This window comes from Phalacrocorax aristotelis, chromosome 5 (genome assembly GCF_949628215.1).
Source record: "Phalacrocorax aristotelis chromosome 5, bGulAri2.1, whole genome shotgun sequence".
NCBI classification, from domain to species: Eukaryota; Metazoa; Chordata; class Aves; order Suliformes; family Phalacrocoracidae; genus Phalacrocorax; species Phalacrocorax aristotelis.
In genome coordinates, this window is record NC_134280.1 from 56,044,651 (window position 1) to 56,063,672 (window position 19,022).

Genomic DNA, 19,022 nt, shown 5'->3' on the forward strand with positions numbered 1-19,022 from the left:
ATCTCTTGCTTTTAGATTCGTCACTCATCATACTTAATGCCTCTTATTTTTGTTTGCTTGTTTTTAATTTGCAGAATTTTGTCGTTATTTTAAATTTCTAACTGAACTACTCAATTTTTACCAGGCTTAATTGCATTTAGTAGATGTGTGTCAATTGCTAGCATTAAAAAAAAACTTACAATACTCAGCCTTTCATTCCCGCTGTTCAGTAGCACTAATTTACAGCCAGTTATTTGTATTTACTTTCCCAGTAAATACAAGTGCACTACTTGGAGACATTCATCTGTTTTGACTTCTGTTTTGCAATCACAAATTTATTAAAGTTAGTGCATAATATTTGGGAACTGTAGAACTATAGTATCACTGTTATTTTCATACTTTAATTAGAAGAACTAAGTCTGAGCTTCTTATGTTTCCTGACTCACATAACATATACAGGTTGAATTTATACATTTTCATAACACTCCTTATTAACCTTTGTGGCAAACACTTTATCTATAAATTTGGGTGCCATCTTGGTCTTTTTCTTGCTGTAAAGAATTAAAACAGAATCTTTCAGCCCTAGAAATGTTTTGTAGAGGTCATCTCTTGTACCTATAGGGCTTCAATATGCAAAAAGCATGTTTGATAGCACAATTACTTACAGCATTGCAATTATTTAGCAGCCAAAATGGCAAACAGTTAAATGTATAATTGAAGTGCTGCTCAGTATGTAATATTTGCTTTAAACATACATTGTATGTGTAACTCTAATTTTTAATCGGTCAGCTCTCAAGTGTAGTATGACATTTTAAGTATTGATCACAGTACATTAATTCATTTGTTATATACAATGCCATTTTAATGTACAAGTCGCAACATCAAAGCAAATAAAAATACTGCTTCGTAATAATGGTTTGATGTTTTTTTTTTCACCTATATATAATAACTCAAAAATGATACTGTCTACTTAAAATATACTATGTCAATCAGGCCTGGTTCGAATATGAGTAGAAGAATGAGTTTAGAGTACCTGTATGAGAAAATATTTTTCTCTCTTTTGAATTCTGTAAAGAAAGATCTTGTTTTTTGGGATATAATTGCCTTTTAGCTATCTAACTTTTTAATATATGTGGAAGATATGTATATTCTGAGTGAATACTGAGAGCTTGTGCATGAATAGGTTTCAATTAGATTTATTAATGCAAGTAGCATAACGAAGTCTAAGGACTTCATATGAAATTCAAACATCAACCAAAACAAGCCAAAGATTTGTAACAGAAGTACTAGAGATGCTTTTAAGAAACATATAATGGCGTGTTCTCCTATTGATACCCTCAAATTATTGAGGAGATAATATTTTTTGGTGGTGTTCTTTTTCTCCATTCTCTTTCCCACTGCTTTTAATATTGTATCATAACATCAAATCTGTGTGGTAAACTTGCTAATATCTGCTGGATGGAATGATGCTGCAACTGAACTTAATTTTTTGAACAAAAAAGTGTTGGTAGTGTTCTTAGGCGTGAGTTTATATGCAGCTGTATTGTGTGTAGCTGTGAAGGAGCTACTACGAAATGATTTGGGACCTTGGCTGCTAATGTAAATACATTCTGAATTTATTATTGCTAAGTATTTACCTTGTAAAGACAGAATATGAGAGATGTTTTATCTTTGCATGTAGCTAAATACTTTAGTAAAGATGTAAGAGCTTAGAAGTTACTAAATTATTATTTTTGAATTCAAGACAAATTAATGCTAGTATGTAAAATATTATAAGCTTTAATCACTAGGTATTATTCCAGAAAGGTACATAAAATTTTCAAGTGGGAATTCTCAACCTGCAATGTAAATGCCCTTTCTGTTTGGTGATTCAAAAATCACACAGCACTGCCTGGTTAGAATGCCTAGGACTAGTCTGTCAGTCCGTAGGCTGGCTTGTATTGACGCCTGTGCTTCCAAAGCTGTTTGCGTGCAGCTAGTTCCACGTTAATCAGCATATGTGAAATTGTGATTGATACATTTGTTAGAATTTAATAATGCTGAATGTTACCTATAAAATTAAACGATACTCCAAAATCTGTGCAGCACAGCTAGAGATCAAATCTCCCAACCATATGTTGCAAGGAACATAGCTGCATTTTCTTTTTCTTGTCAGTTAAGGGGTTTGCTCTGTGGCTTCTTCTAGCAGCAGAGCATTTGCAGCAGTAGTAATGTACATTGCTAAATGGTGAATTTGGCAGTATGGTTGAATGCTGTTAATTGTTTTGTATCTATTACCAGTGGAAACGAGAGCAAGAATTTGATTTGCAGTTACTTGAGAGGGCAATTCGTGGAGAAGACAAGGATGAAAATGAATGGTTAAAAGTTCAGCCAGTAGCAGTGACAGAGACAGACCTGGAGCCTCAAGACTATGATTTAGATATCAGCAGAGAGGTAACACTCATAATTTTTTGCCTCCTGTTCTGTGCCCCAAAATATTAACCTTTCCAAGTTTTAGGTAGTGAATTCTCTTCTTTCAAAAGGTAGCTGGAAGTTTGAGCTAAAAGGAGTCTTTCAGGTATTGAAAATTTATGGCCTGCCACTTAGAATCTCATCAGGTTCATGTCAGTATTGTGTTTTTGTGGACAGAATAAATTGAAAGGTTCGCTCTACTGTTTGAAATACACATCTCAGGCTTTTTAGAGGAAAAAGTTATTAAGTTAGGCAATATTATATAAATTGGGAAAAAAGATGAGAAGACAACATCAAAAGTATTTGAAAATAAGAAACAGCAATGAAGTAAAAGTTAGTTCCCCAGAGCTACCTTACTCTTCATTTTGACTGGCAAAATATCGTAGAGAAGATTATCCTGGTCAGAACAGAAAACACCTTTGTGTCGGCTTTTCAAATGATTTGGAGTTTTGGGCACTAGGTCTTTTTTCAGCTCTAGTAACTGAGTATTTTGAAAGTATGTTTGAAAGGAGATTGAGCCATCTGGTGGAAAAGAAAGAATATAGCAACTGGAAAGATTTCGGTAGGTACTAGGCATTATATAAAATGCCATGGTAGATGGAAAATCAGTAAAGTTATTAACGATAATTAGACTAGTAAGCACTTCTACTCTTCTGAAAGCTGTTGGCAATGTATCATTTTATATAGAGAGATATTTGTAAGAGGTTGAATCCGTGAGCCATTATCTATTGATCTCTATGAATGAATGTGTCTTTCAATTAATCTTTGTATATTTTCTATAAATACTGCAGTGCTCCTGTAAACTTCAGGAAAAGAAAAAATACTTCCATTATATTGCCTTTCCTTGTTACACTCTGCTATTATAATTTTTTCTAGAAGGCCTCCAGGGCTACGTGAATCACTTTGTAGATCCAAATTAACACCTTAAGCCTAGGATAAGAAACATTTTTGTTTATAGGTATTTCTCTCCTACTTCAGAGTATCTGAAGCAGGTCTGAAGCTCTGAATGTGAAGCTTCTTTCTCAGATTACTCAGGTTGTCCTTTTTCATTTCATGTACCCATCCTCTTCACCTGGCAGGCACTTCTGTGCCTCATAAGGTAATGTACCAATTTGTGTCTTTAAGGCCAATAAATCTGCTGTTCACATGATAACTGAGTTTATTATTCTGGAAGTGGCAGGGTGAGCTGATCTAGGTTACTTACAGCATCGAGATAGATATTTGAATTTAAAAAAGTGTGTGTGTGTGTGGAGAGAGCACTACTGAGCTCCAGAGAGGAGTTGGATTTGAAGATAAGGAAGTGTAGAGGAAGATTTTGAAAACTCATCTCCTCATGAGTGTTTTAACAAATATCTAAAGAGTAGAGGAAAAAATAGTTCCCCTTTACTTATTTTTATTTATTCATACGTCCTCTATTTGTGCGTTTCAAAAGCAGTCTGTTCTGTATAATAAGCATTGGTTTTCAAAGTCCATTTGTAAACTGAATTTTCATTGGGTGATTTAGATCTTCTATGTGGAGCAAAAATTTCCCACACAGAAACTTATCCTAACAAAAACTGGTGCTAGCTTTTCTGCAATCATATCAAAATTTTTAGACTATAGAATTATGTGTATGCAATGTGTTGTTAAAATTGCACAATGTTAGTGTATTTCTGGGTCAGTTCCCTAGACAACTTTAGAACACCTAGGATTTCAGATTTTATAGTCCAAGAATTTCCTAAGATGATCACAAACTGCTGGTTTTCTTTTTTTTATTTTTTGTTTTTCTCCACTGCTCAGAGAAGATTATGCACTCTCAAAAGAGTGATACCCTACATTAAAACTTTAGGTGATATTTCCTTTCAGTTGTAGGAGGTTCTCACTGGCATGACATACATATCATGACATTAAAATCACAAGTTGTCCAGTCAGTCTTGTAGTGGTTGCTTTTTTCTACTGTAACAGGTTTAGGCAGTGTCATACTTTGGGCTCTAAGCCTGAGCTGAAGAAAGGTTCCCTGTTGATTCTGATTTCTTTTGTAATCCCTTTTAATATTTTTTCGATCTATCTTCTAAAGTAAAATGAATCAGAGGGAAAAGGCACTGTTAAAGGGCATCAGCTCATATCCAGAGGGAGTGTTTACCATCAGGTACATGTATTGATTGTGAAAACCAATGCTTTATTCTTTTCACTGTGTTCTCCCATTGAGGAGAATTTATCTCAATTTTTTTTCAGTCTTTGTTAAAAATTTGATGCTTGCTTTCTTTCCACAGTTGTCAAAACCTGAGAAGGTTGCAATTCCAGAACGCTATGTTGAACTGGAGCCAGAAGAGCCTCTTTCTACAGAAGAACGGGCAGCAAGACAGCGTAAAGCAGAAAAGATAAAGAATATTCTTACTAAATCAAGGTCTTTGGGTTTTTTTTTTCCAATCTTACGTAGGGGCTGGTGTTAAGCATGGGGAGCTAACTTCATACAACAGCTTAGTTTCTATTGAATTTTCTAGGGGTAGCTTCTGGCTTTTAGCAAATGCACACAGAATTTATGTAGTATACTTAAAGCTCCTTTTTAAAACAGGGTAGAGAAATAATGACGAATTTTGTATGTGTCCATTTTCTTGTTCAGAGCATCCTAAAATAGTAGTGAGTCCTTAGCAAGCGACTAGTAGATGAGAGCGAGGAGGAAGTAAGGGCACAGATCTGGCCAAAAGCAGAAGAAAAGTCAGTGTGTGAGCAAGTGTGTTGTCTCCAGAGAGCTGGGGTTCTGAAAGAACACTTTTGCCTACTTACAGCTAATGTAGAGTCAGCTGAAACATTCAGCTTCAAGAATTTTATTACCTCAAGTATCCGCTGACTCTTTGGAAGACAATTAAAGAGGCTGTGCCTGAGGACCACCGGGTTTTACCTTTTCCTCTGGGCACTAACAAGCAATTTTACTAACAGCTTCAAATAAATAGCATTTTTTGGTAGTGCTTTCATGTTAACAGCGTATTTACAACAAAGGACTTTCCGATGTAATTAATGCTATGCAGAAGTTGTGGCTGTGTAATGGTTGCATCATTTGTCTTTGTATGCTGTAGTCATTTACATACAATATCTAACAGTGCTTTAAAGATCTTCAACCAAATATGGAGCTTGATAGATGAGTTCTGAAAACTGCTGTATGAATTCAAGTGTGGTCTTGTCTGCACGGTGGATTCTTCTTTATGTTTGTAAATGTTAATGTTGTTTTACACTTTTCCACTAGCATGCACAATCTACAGCCTACTGTTGCCCAGGACAAGCACAACTCAGTTGATTTAGATTCACAGCTGCAAGAGCAGGAGCGCATCATTACCATATCATACGCTTTGGCTTCTGAAGCCTCTCAGAGGAGCAAGGAGGTAGCAGGTAATACTTAGTTATTTACAAAAGAACAGCTCTTTCTTACCAGTTCCTAAAGTTGTGTGGGGTTGTTGCTGAATTCCTGGCATAAGAGAGAGTTTTAGTCATTCATATTCAAAATAGTGGAAAGTGTGTGTAGATAACGAATTTAGAGAGACTAACGATTTACGTTGAGTATTTGGCCTCTGATGGACAGAGTGAAGGGGACAAAATAGTATGATCGGCAAGTTCAGGGCTTGGAAACTTGCTTTTACTAAGAATACTAAAAAATAAACTTTTTCAATTAATTCCCTTTAATTATATTAAATGAGGTATTTCTATATTAATTTTTAAAAAGTAAATTGATCTGTGACTTTAAAAAAATCAAGAAAAGAGGATTTTTAGTTTTTTTAACAGAAAGATTCCTTGGTCTGGTGATTGAGATTAGAGTGCCATCATTTGCAGCTTGAGCGGTATGACAACAGGCTGAAAAAGACACTGCAAAATGGGTGTTGGCATGTTTCTGTCTGGTGACCAAGACTAGAGGTCAGAGCAAGACAGCCATGCATGAATTCTGCTTGATGCCTGAAAATTAATAGAACCTTTGCAATACGTTACTGAAAGTGATAATTTCACTCTTGATTGCTTTATAGTTGAAATAAGTAAGAAATGTCAAGAGATTTGTATCACACAGTAATACATACAGCAGCCATTCTAGCAAGTATCTGACTGGCCATTTATAACTGGCACAGTTCACTGTTCCAGTGGAGGATGGAAATAATGGAAAATTCAACTATGATGGAGATAAAATACACACATTTTTCATCTGAAGTTGCCAGTTTAAACTTACGGCACTTGCCACAGAAGCCCTTAAGACCTTCCCCCTAAAGACAGACTATTTCAACATCCAGATGCGTAGCATGCATCTGTGACTGTTGATTGAATGTGTCTGTATACTCATGGATGCAGTGGTAGCTAAGCCTGAGGGAATGTGATTATTGAGGGGATGGAATACATTTTCAAGATACGAATCTTGAGACTTCGGAGAGGTTCTGTGAGTATCTGGAAGGGATAAAATGATTCGCTGAGGAAGCTAGAAATTATAAAAAACAAAGCAAACAAACCCTGGAATTGTCAAGTCTTGGGAGCATTTCAGGAATAACCTTCAGGCATCTGTGCATCAAAATGGCTTCTCCGCAGGCAGTCTGGTCCCAGTGCTAGTCACCAGGTCCTTGTAACAGGGACTCGCACACTTTGGTTGTGGAGTGGGACTTTGTGTTTCAGGAGGTATGAACCAATACAGCATTTTGCCACATGAATTCTAGCTGCTTCTGGGAAAAAGTAGCACCAAAGCTAAGATCAGCCAAGATGAATGGAGCCCATACTTGAAGTTATTCCTCTGTGTCAGTACAAGAGCAGAGTGCCTGCCATACTGAACAGCCTTCATGTGGCCAGTTAACTTACTTCTGGGTGTGCGTGAAGTTGCAATAACTGTACAGCACTGAAATATGTGTGATCTTTTTATGTTGTATAGCGAATGTGGTAGCTATGTTTTTATTACTAGAGTTCTTTGGTTTATATTTCAATTTTTTAATTGTAATTATTACAAAAGTGTGATCACTATGTATTCTTAGATATACATAACACAGAAGTCTTCTTAATTCTTTAGTTCTCCCCAAAGATAGAATTAAAATGTGTATCACCACTGAAATGTTTAAATGCTGCTTGAAAACTTTTGCAGTCAGTTGCAAGATTATTTTTAATTTCATTTCATTCATGAAGTATAGCAGCTAGCTCTTTTGTCTTTCAGGTGCTTAAAAAAAACCCTAACATAGTAGCCAAGGGCTTGATTCTTTAAGGAGGACCAAACCTTTAAGTCTGTGCACAGTTTGCCTTGCCACATTTGTATCTCAGATACTCACTTCTTATAACATATCTTGCTTTGATTTCAATTATTAATTACTCCTTTAAAAACAAGTGCCTTCCAAGGAATTCTAAAAAAAGCCAGAGTGGTTTGGTTTTGATAGGAAAACGTACAGACCATAAAAAGAGTTCAGGCTTTTTAGTTACAGCTTATTTTCTGATGATTATAAAGAAAAGCATTTGATGCTTTGCGCAGCTGATTGTACGTTCTCATTTATTCTAATTTTACAGATTCCTTCACATTCTTATTTTTGTAGTTTGATTTTTAAAGTATGGGTTGTCATTTGCTCCTTGTTGACAAAGCAGACCATATCTGAAAATCCAAAGCTAAATATCTAGATTTTTTAACAAAGATTTGCTTATAAAAAAGACTGCAAAGCTTAACTTTTCCCATTTTTGAGGGGGAAGCTGTTAAGTTATCTTAAGATGCTATGATAAAATAAATACCTTTTAAAATAAATTGTACATTTATCTAATCCTTGTAAAGCAGCGTTTTAGTGTACCTCTGTTCTTAGCAAGATATCAACTTTCTAACTGGAAATTGTGCCAAGAATCTGAAAGATTAAAATCAAATGCAGGAGTATCAAGAAGTCATTTCCTAAATTGTGTGTTTGGAAGTAGGTCTACCTTTGGCCCTCCAAAATGTAAAAGCAAAATTTAAGACGAAGGTTCAGTCTCTTTAGTTTTATGGTTGTTGTCTCTCAGTACTACACTGTATCAAGCACTGTATTAAGCAAAATGTTATATGCGTCTGTAATTTTTTGTGTGATTTTTTTCTATATATTATTTTTGTTTCTGCTCATTGGCATATAACAAAGGAAATGTTGAAAACCTGTACAACCTCAGTGAATCTTGAAATCAACTTAGTGAATATAGGTGCTATTCCAGAACTGCAGTTTTAAATTGATTAGGGTGTATCAGTGTTGTGTGCCTTAAAATGTTCCAGTGAAACTTCATCTTAAGATTGAATGTCTCAAAACAGGAATGTTTGTTTCCATAATTGTACAAATAATCGAAAAAAAACAGCAGGTAGAAATGTTGTTGTTTAAATTGTGTTCCATGTAACAAAAATAATGTAACACCTCATTGCATTACTGATCAGGTTTCCTATTCACATGGTAGAAAATCAAGGTGGCTCTGTTATAGTATGAATGTTTGATTGTGCAGCCTAATATCTGTATGTGATCCCTTCTAGCTCAGCAGTTGACCTATCCATCTAAAGCACCCTCACCTTCTGTACCACAGCCAGCTCACTCCCCCTTAAGCAATGGATTTCACTACACATTTGTTTAAACACGTTAAAAGTAAGAACTAACTGCTCTCGGCATGTCTGATTTGCCATCGTACCTGTGCTGTGGCTTGCTGAATTTTAACATTTTTACTAAACCTAAACTAGAGCCAAATGAATGCATGCATCTATTTTTCAGAAACCTTTTATTCTTGTAAATAGTGCTTCTAATGAGCTAACTTGTGGGCTAATAAAGTCTTCAAATAACTGCTGTCGCTCTACAGATAAGATGCTTCCGTAATCTTACTGTGGTGAAGGAAAGAGACATCTGTACTCTCAGTAGCACGGGGCCAGATTTTCAGCAACGATTTTACTCTGGTGGCTAGTGTTGTGTACTCGTGTGGCTACCGCAGGGGTGCATAGATATTTTTGCCTCTGTGTGGCATATATGGTTGCTGCGCAAGAGAATCCAAAGTGCAAAGCTGTATAAGCAGGGGGTTTGTTTATGGGCTGGTATCTTACACATGAACAAACATCGGAGTCTTAATCAAGGTGAACTGAAAATTTGGCCCTTTATAACTAATTCTACAGTATCGTGTTTGAATTCTTCATGCCTGTGATGTGTTCTTCATTGAACTGTGTTAACAGAAGACTTGATTTTTGTATCTGATTAGGTTATTTTACCACTTCAAATACTAAAATTATTATAATTTCATTGTCCTTATAAAGAAATATGTATCATCTTTTCCTAGTAATATTTGCAGAGTTTTCTCTATTTAAAATAGGAAAACCTGTAAATATTATGATACTTAACTGCTAAGTGTTCCCCTAGTTAAGACACTCCCCATGCTTCCATAGTTTCCTTTGGAATTATTCTCACTTTTCTGATTTCCTCTGGCTTAATTTTATTGCCTGATGTTGGACAAAAAGATAAAGTAGCAAAGAGGGTTGATTGAGGGAATACCTCAAACAGTGTTAATCTTTTAGATACCTTTGTTTTCATTGTCACTAATCTGAGTCAGTCAAGTGTCTGTGCAAAAAATAAAAATTAAACAAAAATGAGCACAATCTCATGTGAGAAAGGTGCAAACGGGCAGTAACCTGCTTCGACAAGGCCTGTGAAAAATTACAAATTTACATCAAGAGAGGTGTATAGACATTAAGAGCCTCTACAGAGCTTGATGGAAACAGCTATTTGCTTTTCTAGTTCAGTTCATCTTTCTGAGAACCAAATTCTACCATCTTTGCTGTGTCTGAATAACACTTGACTCTACTATTATATCCAGAGATATGCTAGTTGTTTATCACTATCACATGAGATCTTTGCATGCAAATAGGGTACCCACATGTGGCCTCAAGAACCCAGAAAAATAACCATGTGGTCCCAGGATATTAGGCTTGAGCAGGGCGCTTGGACCAGATGACATGCAGAGGCCCCTTCCTACCCCAACCATTCTGTGATTCCAGACTGACTTAAAAGCATGTGTATCACATGTCTATATAAATATACATACACACATATTTTTATATATTTACATATATATGTGTATATATATATATATAAAAGAAATAGAAATAAACCCCCCACATTTTCTTCAGGAAAATTATCAAGAAAATAAGTGCAGTGACCAGCAGCATGCAGGGGACACAGGAGTTTGAGCATCAGTGGCATCATGAGATAATTGTTTGCTTAATGCGCCTATCGTAATTGTTCGTTCTGTCAAACTTCAGAATGCTTTAATTAAAAAAAAAAGTTTCCTGAAAGTGCTTACAGCTTGACATTAGTGTACTCACTTTAATATTTAACCATGTTTTATTTTACTTCATGCTAGCCAAAGCAGTAAGTGAACACTGACATGAGACTGAAAGCAAATCCCACCTGGTGTCACTGCGTCGGAGAAAGAGGAGATCCATCACATTCTGTGAAGATACTCATCGGCTGATGATATGTTCTTCTGGAAATACATTAAGCTAATAATAGGGGGATTTTCTATGAAAATGAAGAGAATTGCAAATCATTTTATTTTGACTTCAGTGTAGTTCAGACTTTATATGAATAAACGGCACTTTTAATAAGCTCTGTAAAATACTGACAATGTATTTTTAGGACAGTGTATTTTAGAATTTTTTTAAATCAAGGGCTGAATTAATTTTAAGATAAACTACTTGCATAGATGTTAAAAGATGTTGTTAGTTCCCCCTCAGGCTCAGATGCACAATGTGAAGTTTCATGAGAAAAATGTAAATTTGAACAAACATAGAAGCACATTCATAGAGTACGGTTAGAGCTAACACAAGTGAGAGGTTTGCCAGAAGGGTGTTTTGGATTGAATATGTTTGTAGAGTTAATCACCCACCCTTTTGCCCATTAAATAATACATTGCAAGGAACTTTTAGCTTGATTTTTCTAAGTATTGGTAACCACTGTATAGCTGAAGTTTTCCACAAAAGCCATAATGAAAGCCGGTTTTAACTCCCATTTCCTTTTTTGATCCCATATGATTAACTTGCTGGTGTCCATGCACAGTATGCCAGGTTGCTCTTGAGATTAGTGCTGTCCCCTCAGTAACAAACAGCTAATAAAATTTTTTTTTGGAAAGGTGAGATGTGGGAAAAGAAAACTTCTAATTAAAATACGTATAACTAAGCGATAAAAAATATAATAGGATATGTCATTTTACTAGTAAATACGTATTTTTCTTTTTTTTCAATAAACATTACAATGTGATGTATTGACTAGTATTTATCCTGCAAACAGCAAGACTAATGTAATGTGGCACCTGCTAATTTCATGTATATGTTCACCTGGTGCTGAACTTTGCCAAACTTTGAAATTCAGTGTTTTACTTACGTATAGGGCAAAGGGTGAGGTAGTCACATAAGCAGAAAATAGATTAAATGAACTGCTGCAACTACTTTACTTGAAAAAAAACAAACTGTGTATGCATTGAATGCAAGAAATGCAAAAATTTCCCATTATGTAGTTATTAGTTGAGTTCAGCTCTGGATGAGAAATGACTGAGAAATACTTCTGCAGTATTTTGTGAAACCACTAACTCGTTCATTTGCTGTAGTCAAGTAATAGCTACAAAACCCTTGAAATAGACCTTCAAGTTTCAGACTTTAAGACAAATCATATTATATTAACACTATACAGAGAAATATTCTTACAAGTATATATTTAGCTAATGCAATCTATTTTACCTCAATACTGCCAGTATCAACTTCAAGACCTTTTGCCAAAATAATGATTTATTTTTGCCTTTTTAAAAAGTTTTGAAAGCATAAATGAATATTTTGCAAGAAAGCATTAATTTAAATAAAATGTAACAGTTTGGAAAATGATATATGTACAGATTAAAATATTAACATAACTGCCTCTTACTACCTCTGTCTTGTCTGCTCTCTTGTCAGTGTCCGTGTGGTTGAAAATCCAGAGTCATTTGTGCTGTTATCACATTTTGCTCTTCTTTAGTTCAAATCCCATTGAAGTTCCCCAGTTTTGCACTTATTTCACTGGCATTTGGACCAGGTTCCCCCTACACCAAAGCTTCGGGGGGGGTGTGGGGGGGTGGGTTGTGTGTTTTTTTGTTGTTTTTTTTTTTAGAAATGTTTCTAAGCATTTGATTAAATCTGTCTTTATTCTAGAATAGATTTTTTTCGGGGTTGTCCCCTAAACACAATGACTATGACTACGACACTCTATCTCATAGAGACATGTTTGTCTGACACATTCTTAGCCCTTTAGTTTCTGCTGAAATAAAGTGTCAAAAGTAACTTCAATTTAGAAACCAACAAACAAAAAGCCTGGAGACATCACATAGTAACACCTGCACTGTATGTGAGTAGGGTGTTGGCCAAAGGGCGGGTTGGTGGGCAGCTGGCAAAGCCGATTTCAGCAGCAGCTAACCAGCAGTGATTTACACGATAACAGTTCCCTCAAACGACATCAGTTTGATGGAGGCAGTGGAAATGTTTAATTCCTCTGAAACGTAATCTCTAGAACAACACATAAAGAAGCAGTTAGAAGACTTTCTTCGGCTTCATGTTGACTCTACGAACCTGAGAGCGAACCTTTGAGAACGTGGGTACTTGACCTGCAGAAGCATGCAGCAGCAATTCAGAGCTGAGCCGCTTATGACATGCTCCTCCTGTTTCTCAGGCACACAAAGGAGCCTTTGACCACAAGTTTTGTGGTTCAGTGAAACTGCATTCTTTCTCCAGAAGCTTTGTTATGCAGGAGGGAAGAGTATGTGGCCATAATTGGTGGGTGAAGAGCACAGCCTGTGGGTTCCTGAACTGCAGCAGCCATTGACTCTTAATTCCCTAGCAATGGGGGGAGAGGGGCGCAGGGACTTTTGCTCTGCAGGTTCTGGGAGATGTTAATTTTCTGTCCCTTGATCACACACACAAAATCTGCTCATTCAAGCTTGCATGAAAGAGAAGGATTTTGCCCTACATAGTTAGAGCGTTAAAGTTTTTAACAAAACTAGTCTGTCTCAAGATTTTGGTCAGCATCTGTCAATTAATCCCGTATTTGGGAAAAAAATATCAAAATAATTTTTCTTCCCAAACCTTTTACTGAATATGTGAAATGCTGTTCTCTAGTGAACATCTTTTTTGCAGGGATGGGTGTAGTTTTAAATAACAAGGGCTACTTTTCCTGTGCATATACTGTTTGGTTTAGGTCGATTTCCTTTTTCAGTTCTGTTTCTTTTAATTAAAATGCTGTTCTGTAGGTGTTAGACACTACTCTCTAATGTTAAGACTAGAAAAAAATTATGTTTCCTTGCAGATAATACCATTTTGGTCAGAAAGTGGCTTTTTTTTCCCCCTCTGCCTATTCAGCAGCTTAAGTGTTTGGGACTAATTAAAGAAACAGAAACTCATTAGAAAGCAGTATCACTTCTTTTGAAGGCGCTGTTTTCTAATTAGTGTTTGTAATGTTATACCAAGCAAAAATTATGCAGACTGACTTCCCTTATACATCTGTTTTCAATTTCTTCAACTGAAGTTATTAAAATTTTATTGCACAGCTGAATGCAGAAAGCTACAGCCTGATAACCGTAAGTAGCACCGCTTCCACCTTTTTGAAATTGCATAACACCACCACCACCCCAGTGTTTTCACTGGTGTTATATTGGGTTTCTAGGTATTACTGGGCTGTTAGGAAATCCTGTTGAGGTATAGAGCTGTTGCTTGTTTCTGAACATCCATATAAACCTTATTTTGAAGGACTCACTAGTAGCAGTAGTTAGAGGCATCCAGTCTGTTTTGGAACAGTTGGATAAAAACCCTACATAGAAAGTTTTTTCAGGAAGCAACTGAATTAAGAGACTCTATTCTGGAAAGTTATGTGCGGAACTAAAAGCTACTGAAATATACTACTAAACCTGTGCGCTGCCATTTCAAAACAAATTTATGAAGGTCAAGTGAGGTGGTCTCAGGTACCCCGTAGCCGTTGGAGGGAGGGGTTGGTGTTTTGAGAAAGTAGAGCACTCCCAACATGTTCTGGTATTGTTTACACCGTTATTTTTCCACCCATGCTGTTTACTCATCTCATTTCCAGATCTTCAAATATATGTGTATGTATTTTATATCAGTGTCTGTTCCCCTCTGTAAAGCCACATATTTCCCATGTGTCTTAGCAATTAACTTCTGGATGTTATATGAAGGAAAGACCAGATTTACTTAGTGTCAAAACTTGGAAGATACAGAAGGCATGATCTGATGTTACCCCTCTGATTTATGTCTGTCTTTGGGTATTTTAAAGGGTTTGCTTGTGCTGCATGTGTGTGCGTGTGTCTATGTATTGCGTAGTTATAAAAAGAACAAAGCAATGCACAAGAAAAACATGAAGATTTGCTACATTTTCCACACCCAGTAAACATTCCCGTTGGTTATTTGGCTGTATTCAAAAGGCTAAGACTTTTATTGCTCTACTAGTGAAAGCAACCTTTCTTCATAGTGGAGCAGTACAAAGAAAGAGCACAAAAAATACACACATCACAGTGCCTGAAATTCTGTTTGAACAACTGTATTGATTGGGTCTGACCCCGTTACGTTTTTTTCTATTATTTCAAAAGGTGCATCTAACTGTAGCTGAATTGAACCAACCAAGATGAACTTTCCATGAAAACTTCTTGAGATATTTCTTTAGTTCAAAGCTTAGAATTTTAAAGAGCATTTTTAATACAAGTCTGTTGAGGTATACTGTGCAACAACCATACTTTGAATGTTAAACTACGGGTAAACCTAAGAGGAAGGTAAAATTATAAAGCCTACCATGAAATTACTGGGAGATGGCAGGATAACTTTGAGCACTAATTAGAAAAGTAAATAAAACCAGAAAGTATTGCATATGTGCACATTTTGCACTGTTTACTTGTTATTTACTTGCCAGTGCTCCTCATTGCCTTACAGAGAGTGCAAACCAGCCCCCAAAGAAAATGGTAACAGAGTTAGACAGCATTTTTGGAGCAGTTATTGGAGTGTTATAAGATGTAAGCTTCAAGGACAATGCTGTTTTCTTGTTGCCCACTAGAAGCCTTTTACTGGGAGCTATAGCATAAGAACGCACTAAAGGAAGAGGTTAAGAAAACAAAGGTGAGTAGTGAGTTTGTAGGAAATAATGGCACAGATCCATCTGCAAAGAAGACTAAGAGGCTGAAGGTAAGAGTGGAGAACAGCCTAGTGGTTTGAGGTGAGAGGTAGTAAAAAAATTGAAGGAGCTAGAATATGTAGACGCAGACAGAAGCAAAATGCTGTAATGAAGGGACTCAGCCTAAACTGTAGAGGGGGAGGTAAGAAGGAGGAAGAGGAGGCAAGTGAGAATGTAAGTCCAGTGTCCTAGTACAAAAAATACCTTGTGAATGGGATAAATGAGTAGAGTGTTGATTGTGGCAGTGGGTGAAGAAGAGAATCACTGATGACTTCAAAGTAGTGTTTTGGTAACAGGACAGTTGTCTTTTTTTTATTGGCGTCTGCTGTGTTCTGTTCTTTTAAGCCGAATGGCTAGTATGAGTGAAACTCTGCTTTTCCCTGTAGAAACAGCCTGCCCTAGAGCCAGGGGTGGAAAATGTTGGTCCTGCCTGGCACAGAGCCTGGACCAAGTAAGTGCTCTCTAGGCGCTTGTGATGTGCCATTGCAAGATTGAGTGTTGGGTGGCCTGCTGTAGTCTCTGGCCTCAGTTCTGTGATATTGTCAGGGCTTTCGAGCTAGACTGATTTTGTTTCTAGAGCCAGAATTGAGAAAAGCCTTCACATTGTTTTCTGGTTCATCTCTTGAGACGCAGGAGGTTTTTGGAGGTTTTTTGAAACCCTGGCTGATGGCTTACACAAGATGTAACCCTAATGAAGTAGCTGGTGACATTTAGCTCCAGTGAGTTGTACCACTCTAGGTGAAAAAGTTGACATCAGAGAAGTTACTGCTAATTCTATTTGTCTCTTGTATTGGCCACCTGTTGGCTTTTCTGACTGCTTAGTTTGTGCTAAACACTTCTGTGTCCCTGCTCTGCTTCTTCTGTACTGCACCTTTGAGCATCCTCTTCTCCCAGTATGGAACAGGAGTTTGTCTTCTGCCCAACACAGCTGTAGCATGTATGTGTTTGGGGGTGTGAACACATGCACACACATATACACACACACACACGTCGATCCCACTCTCCTTTCAGTTGGTGCTGAGACACAGAATCAGCAAAAGCTGAGGGACTACTGCTGAGATGAGTACCAGAACTAGCTGCTCTGCTCATTTTCCAAGTTGTAACATGGATGAAAGGCTCAGAGGGAAGAGAGCAACATCTCACGAGTGTAGCTGTGTCCCCTGGCTTCCTCAAAGCCTTTTTTATGCCTGAGGAGTCTTCAGTTGTCTTCACTGCATCCAGTTTAAAAGTGACTTGGCAAATGATTTTGTATGCAGATTTTATTCAGGATCTGGGTAGTGGCTCCATCAGTGGAATGTTGCGTAAATTTGATCTCTATTTGTTTTTTGTGTCCAGTATCAATTTCTTAGGCTAAGAAATCATATTTTTGACACAAAAAAAAAAAAAGTTTTGGAAAGAGATGTTCTGTTACTGCATCCTAACAGAGACACCACAATTACTAGACTTCAGGGGCTGTAACAGGAAGAAGGAGACTTGCCCCCAACCAGTTAAGGATCAAAAGCTTCACCTGGATTGGTTTTAAAGCTTTAGCAATAAATATGAGGGTGAAAAGGAACCAGTTCAGATTGTCAAAGCTTTCTGCAGTCTTGAATGTAGCTTGATATACATGTGATAAGAGCACACATGATAACAATTTGAGAGAATTTCCCTGCACATCAGGGTAGGCAGTTGTGAAGATGTTCAAAGCAAGGAAGTTTTTTTGTATAAGCCCCCATATTGCTTGACAGATGATACAAAAACCCGCTTATGATGTATGTTACTTTACTTTTTTTCTTTTTCCTTTTTGTTTTTGAAATCTAGATCTGCCTGAGCTATGGACACCATAAATGGGACTGGACTGGGATAGATAATAGCACAAACTGTCAGTGTGATCTCATTCTGCACCTGCATATCAAAACCAAATCAAGTGAGATTAAATCACTAACTCTTTTGCTTCTTTAATGCTGTGCAAAACCTAAGGAAACTTTTATCTGTCCATTGTGGTGCTGTACACCTATATACTACTGAGAGATTTTTCTCAGGAAAAGTGCAGTTGAGGTGGCAGTCTTAGAAGTAAACAAAACCAACTTCTGCTTTGTCCCTTCTGTGAGGGTACCTTGACACATGTCCCTTCTCTTAATCCCCTGACAGCTTCCAAGAGACTGATGCAAATAACTGTGCCAGGCTTTGATTATGAGATATTGCACTGCCACTTATTCTCTTTGTCTCCTGCACTTTACAGAGGCAGCTTCAGTGCATAATTTAATCCCTGTTCTGGGGACTGTAGCAAATCCACAGAGATTTCTCCCAACCGCCCTCTCTGGCATCAGAACAACATGTGCACATCATCTTTGATGTGAATTCCCCAACCAGAGCCTTAGAAGGACCTATAGCTTTGAAGCTGGCCTATAAATTGTGCTTTCAGGAACCAAGCTGTCAGCTGCCTCTTCAGGAAGAAAAGGGAGAGTAAGCTATAAAGCCGTTGCATAAAGCTACGGGGCAACTTATAGATCTGGGTTTCTTGGCCTCGAAGAATTCCTGTACAATGTTGAGAAAGAAATGGAACCCTTTTTACCTGGCTTAGAAGCATCCTCTTTTTGAGTGCAGGGCCTTGTGGGCAGTGGGGCTGTGATGGTACTCATCTTAAGGGCTTCCCTATACCAGGGCAAAGGGAAGGGGCACAGGCACACCAATGTTTTCAACCTGTTCAAGTATTCTCAGCCTTCCAAAGCCTGATGTTGATAATGTACCTGCATTGACCTTTGTGTAGGTAACTTTTCAGTGTGGCTTAGATGTGGTTTTAGTGTGGTTCTGTGATGGATCTTACTTTCATCAGTTGTTTTCTAAGACATGTAGAGTATGGGCGGACTTCTGCCTTTCTATTGAGAAGGAAATAAGCTAGCCTTTGAGTTGAGGAATTTTGGTGGCCAAATCTTGTTTGAAGAGACAAATAGAGTAGCCCCCTTCATGACTCAGTGTCTGCTGTCACCTCTGGAAGCTCCTTCCATCCCAGCCTGAAAAAGCAAAGAACTGACTAGAATCAGCCAAGACGCCAACATTAATTTTTCCTGAGTTCTCTGTCTCCAATGAGAGCTGAAACCGTTCTGCTACTATCCATGCGACTTCTGCTGATGCTATGATACCAAATGTTTGAATTAAAACATTTACTGCAGAATCTACACAGAACTAAATCAGCCGTTCTCAGCATATACGGAGAAGCTTCTTAGGCTGCTTCATAGATCAGTTAGACAGAAATGGACGGGATTGTGTAGAACTCTTCCTATTTTGAGCAATTAGTCTTCGCATCATAAAGGCGATACACCAAACCTCATCAGATGTTCACAATATTACATCACGTACTTTTGGGGAATGGATATTGTGTTGAATTTTTTCTTTTGTTTCTGGTCAAAGCTGTTACTAGAATAGCTTCGTTTCAGTTTATTTTTTATCCTAGTGTGGTCT

General features: G+C 37.2%; 1 protein-coding gene across 12 annotated transcripts in view; it reads left to right on the forward strand.

Annotated features, from left to right (window-relative positions):
* The window catches only part of PLEKHA7 (pleckstrin homology domain containing A7), a 181,299-nt gene extending 168,995 nt beyond the window's left edge, over positions 1-12,304 (forward strand). For 9 of the 12 annotated variants that reach the window (XM_075094687.1, XM_075094680.1, XM_075094681.1 and 6 more), the window contains 5 exons: positions 2,260-2,412; positions 4,683-4,816; positions 5,654-5,796; positions 8,888-8,996; positions 10,753-12,304. In XM_075094687.1, the coding sequence (XP_074950788.1) occupies positions 2,260-2,412; positions 4,683-4,816; positions 5,654-5,796; positions 8,888-8,985 (528 nt within the window). In that variant the 3' untranslated portion in view covers positions 8,986-8,996; positions 10,753-12,304. The remainder of the gene's footprint in view (positions 1-2,259; positions 2,413-4,682; positions 4,817-5,653; positions 5,797-8,887; positions 8,997-10,752) is intronic. The other 3 variants (XM_075094682.1, XM_075094683.1, XM_075094689.1) reach the window with 1 other exon arrangement.
* Positions 12,305-19,022: the final 6,718 nt, after the last annotated feature.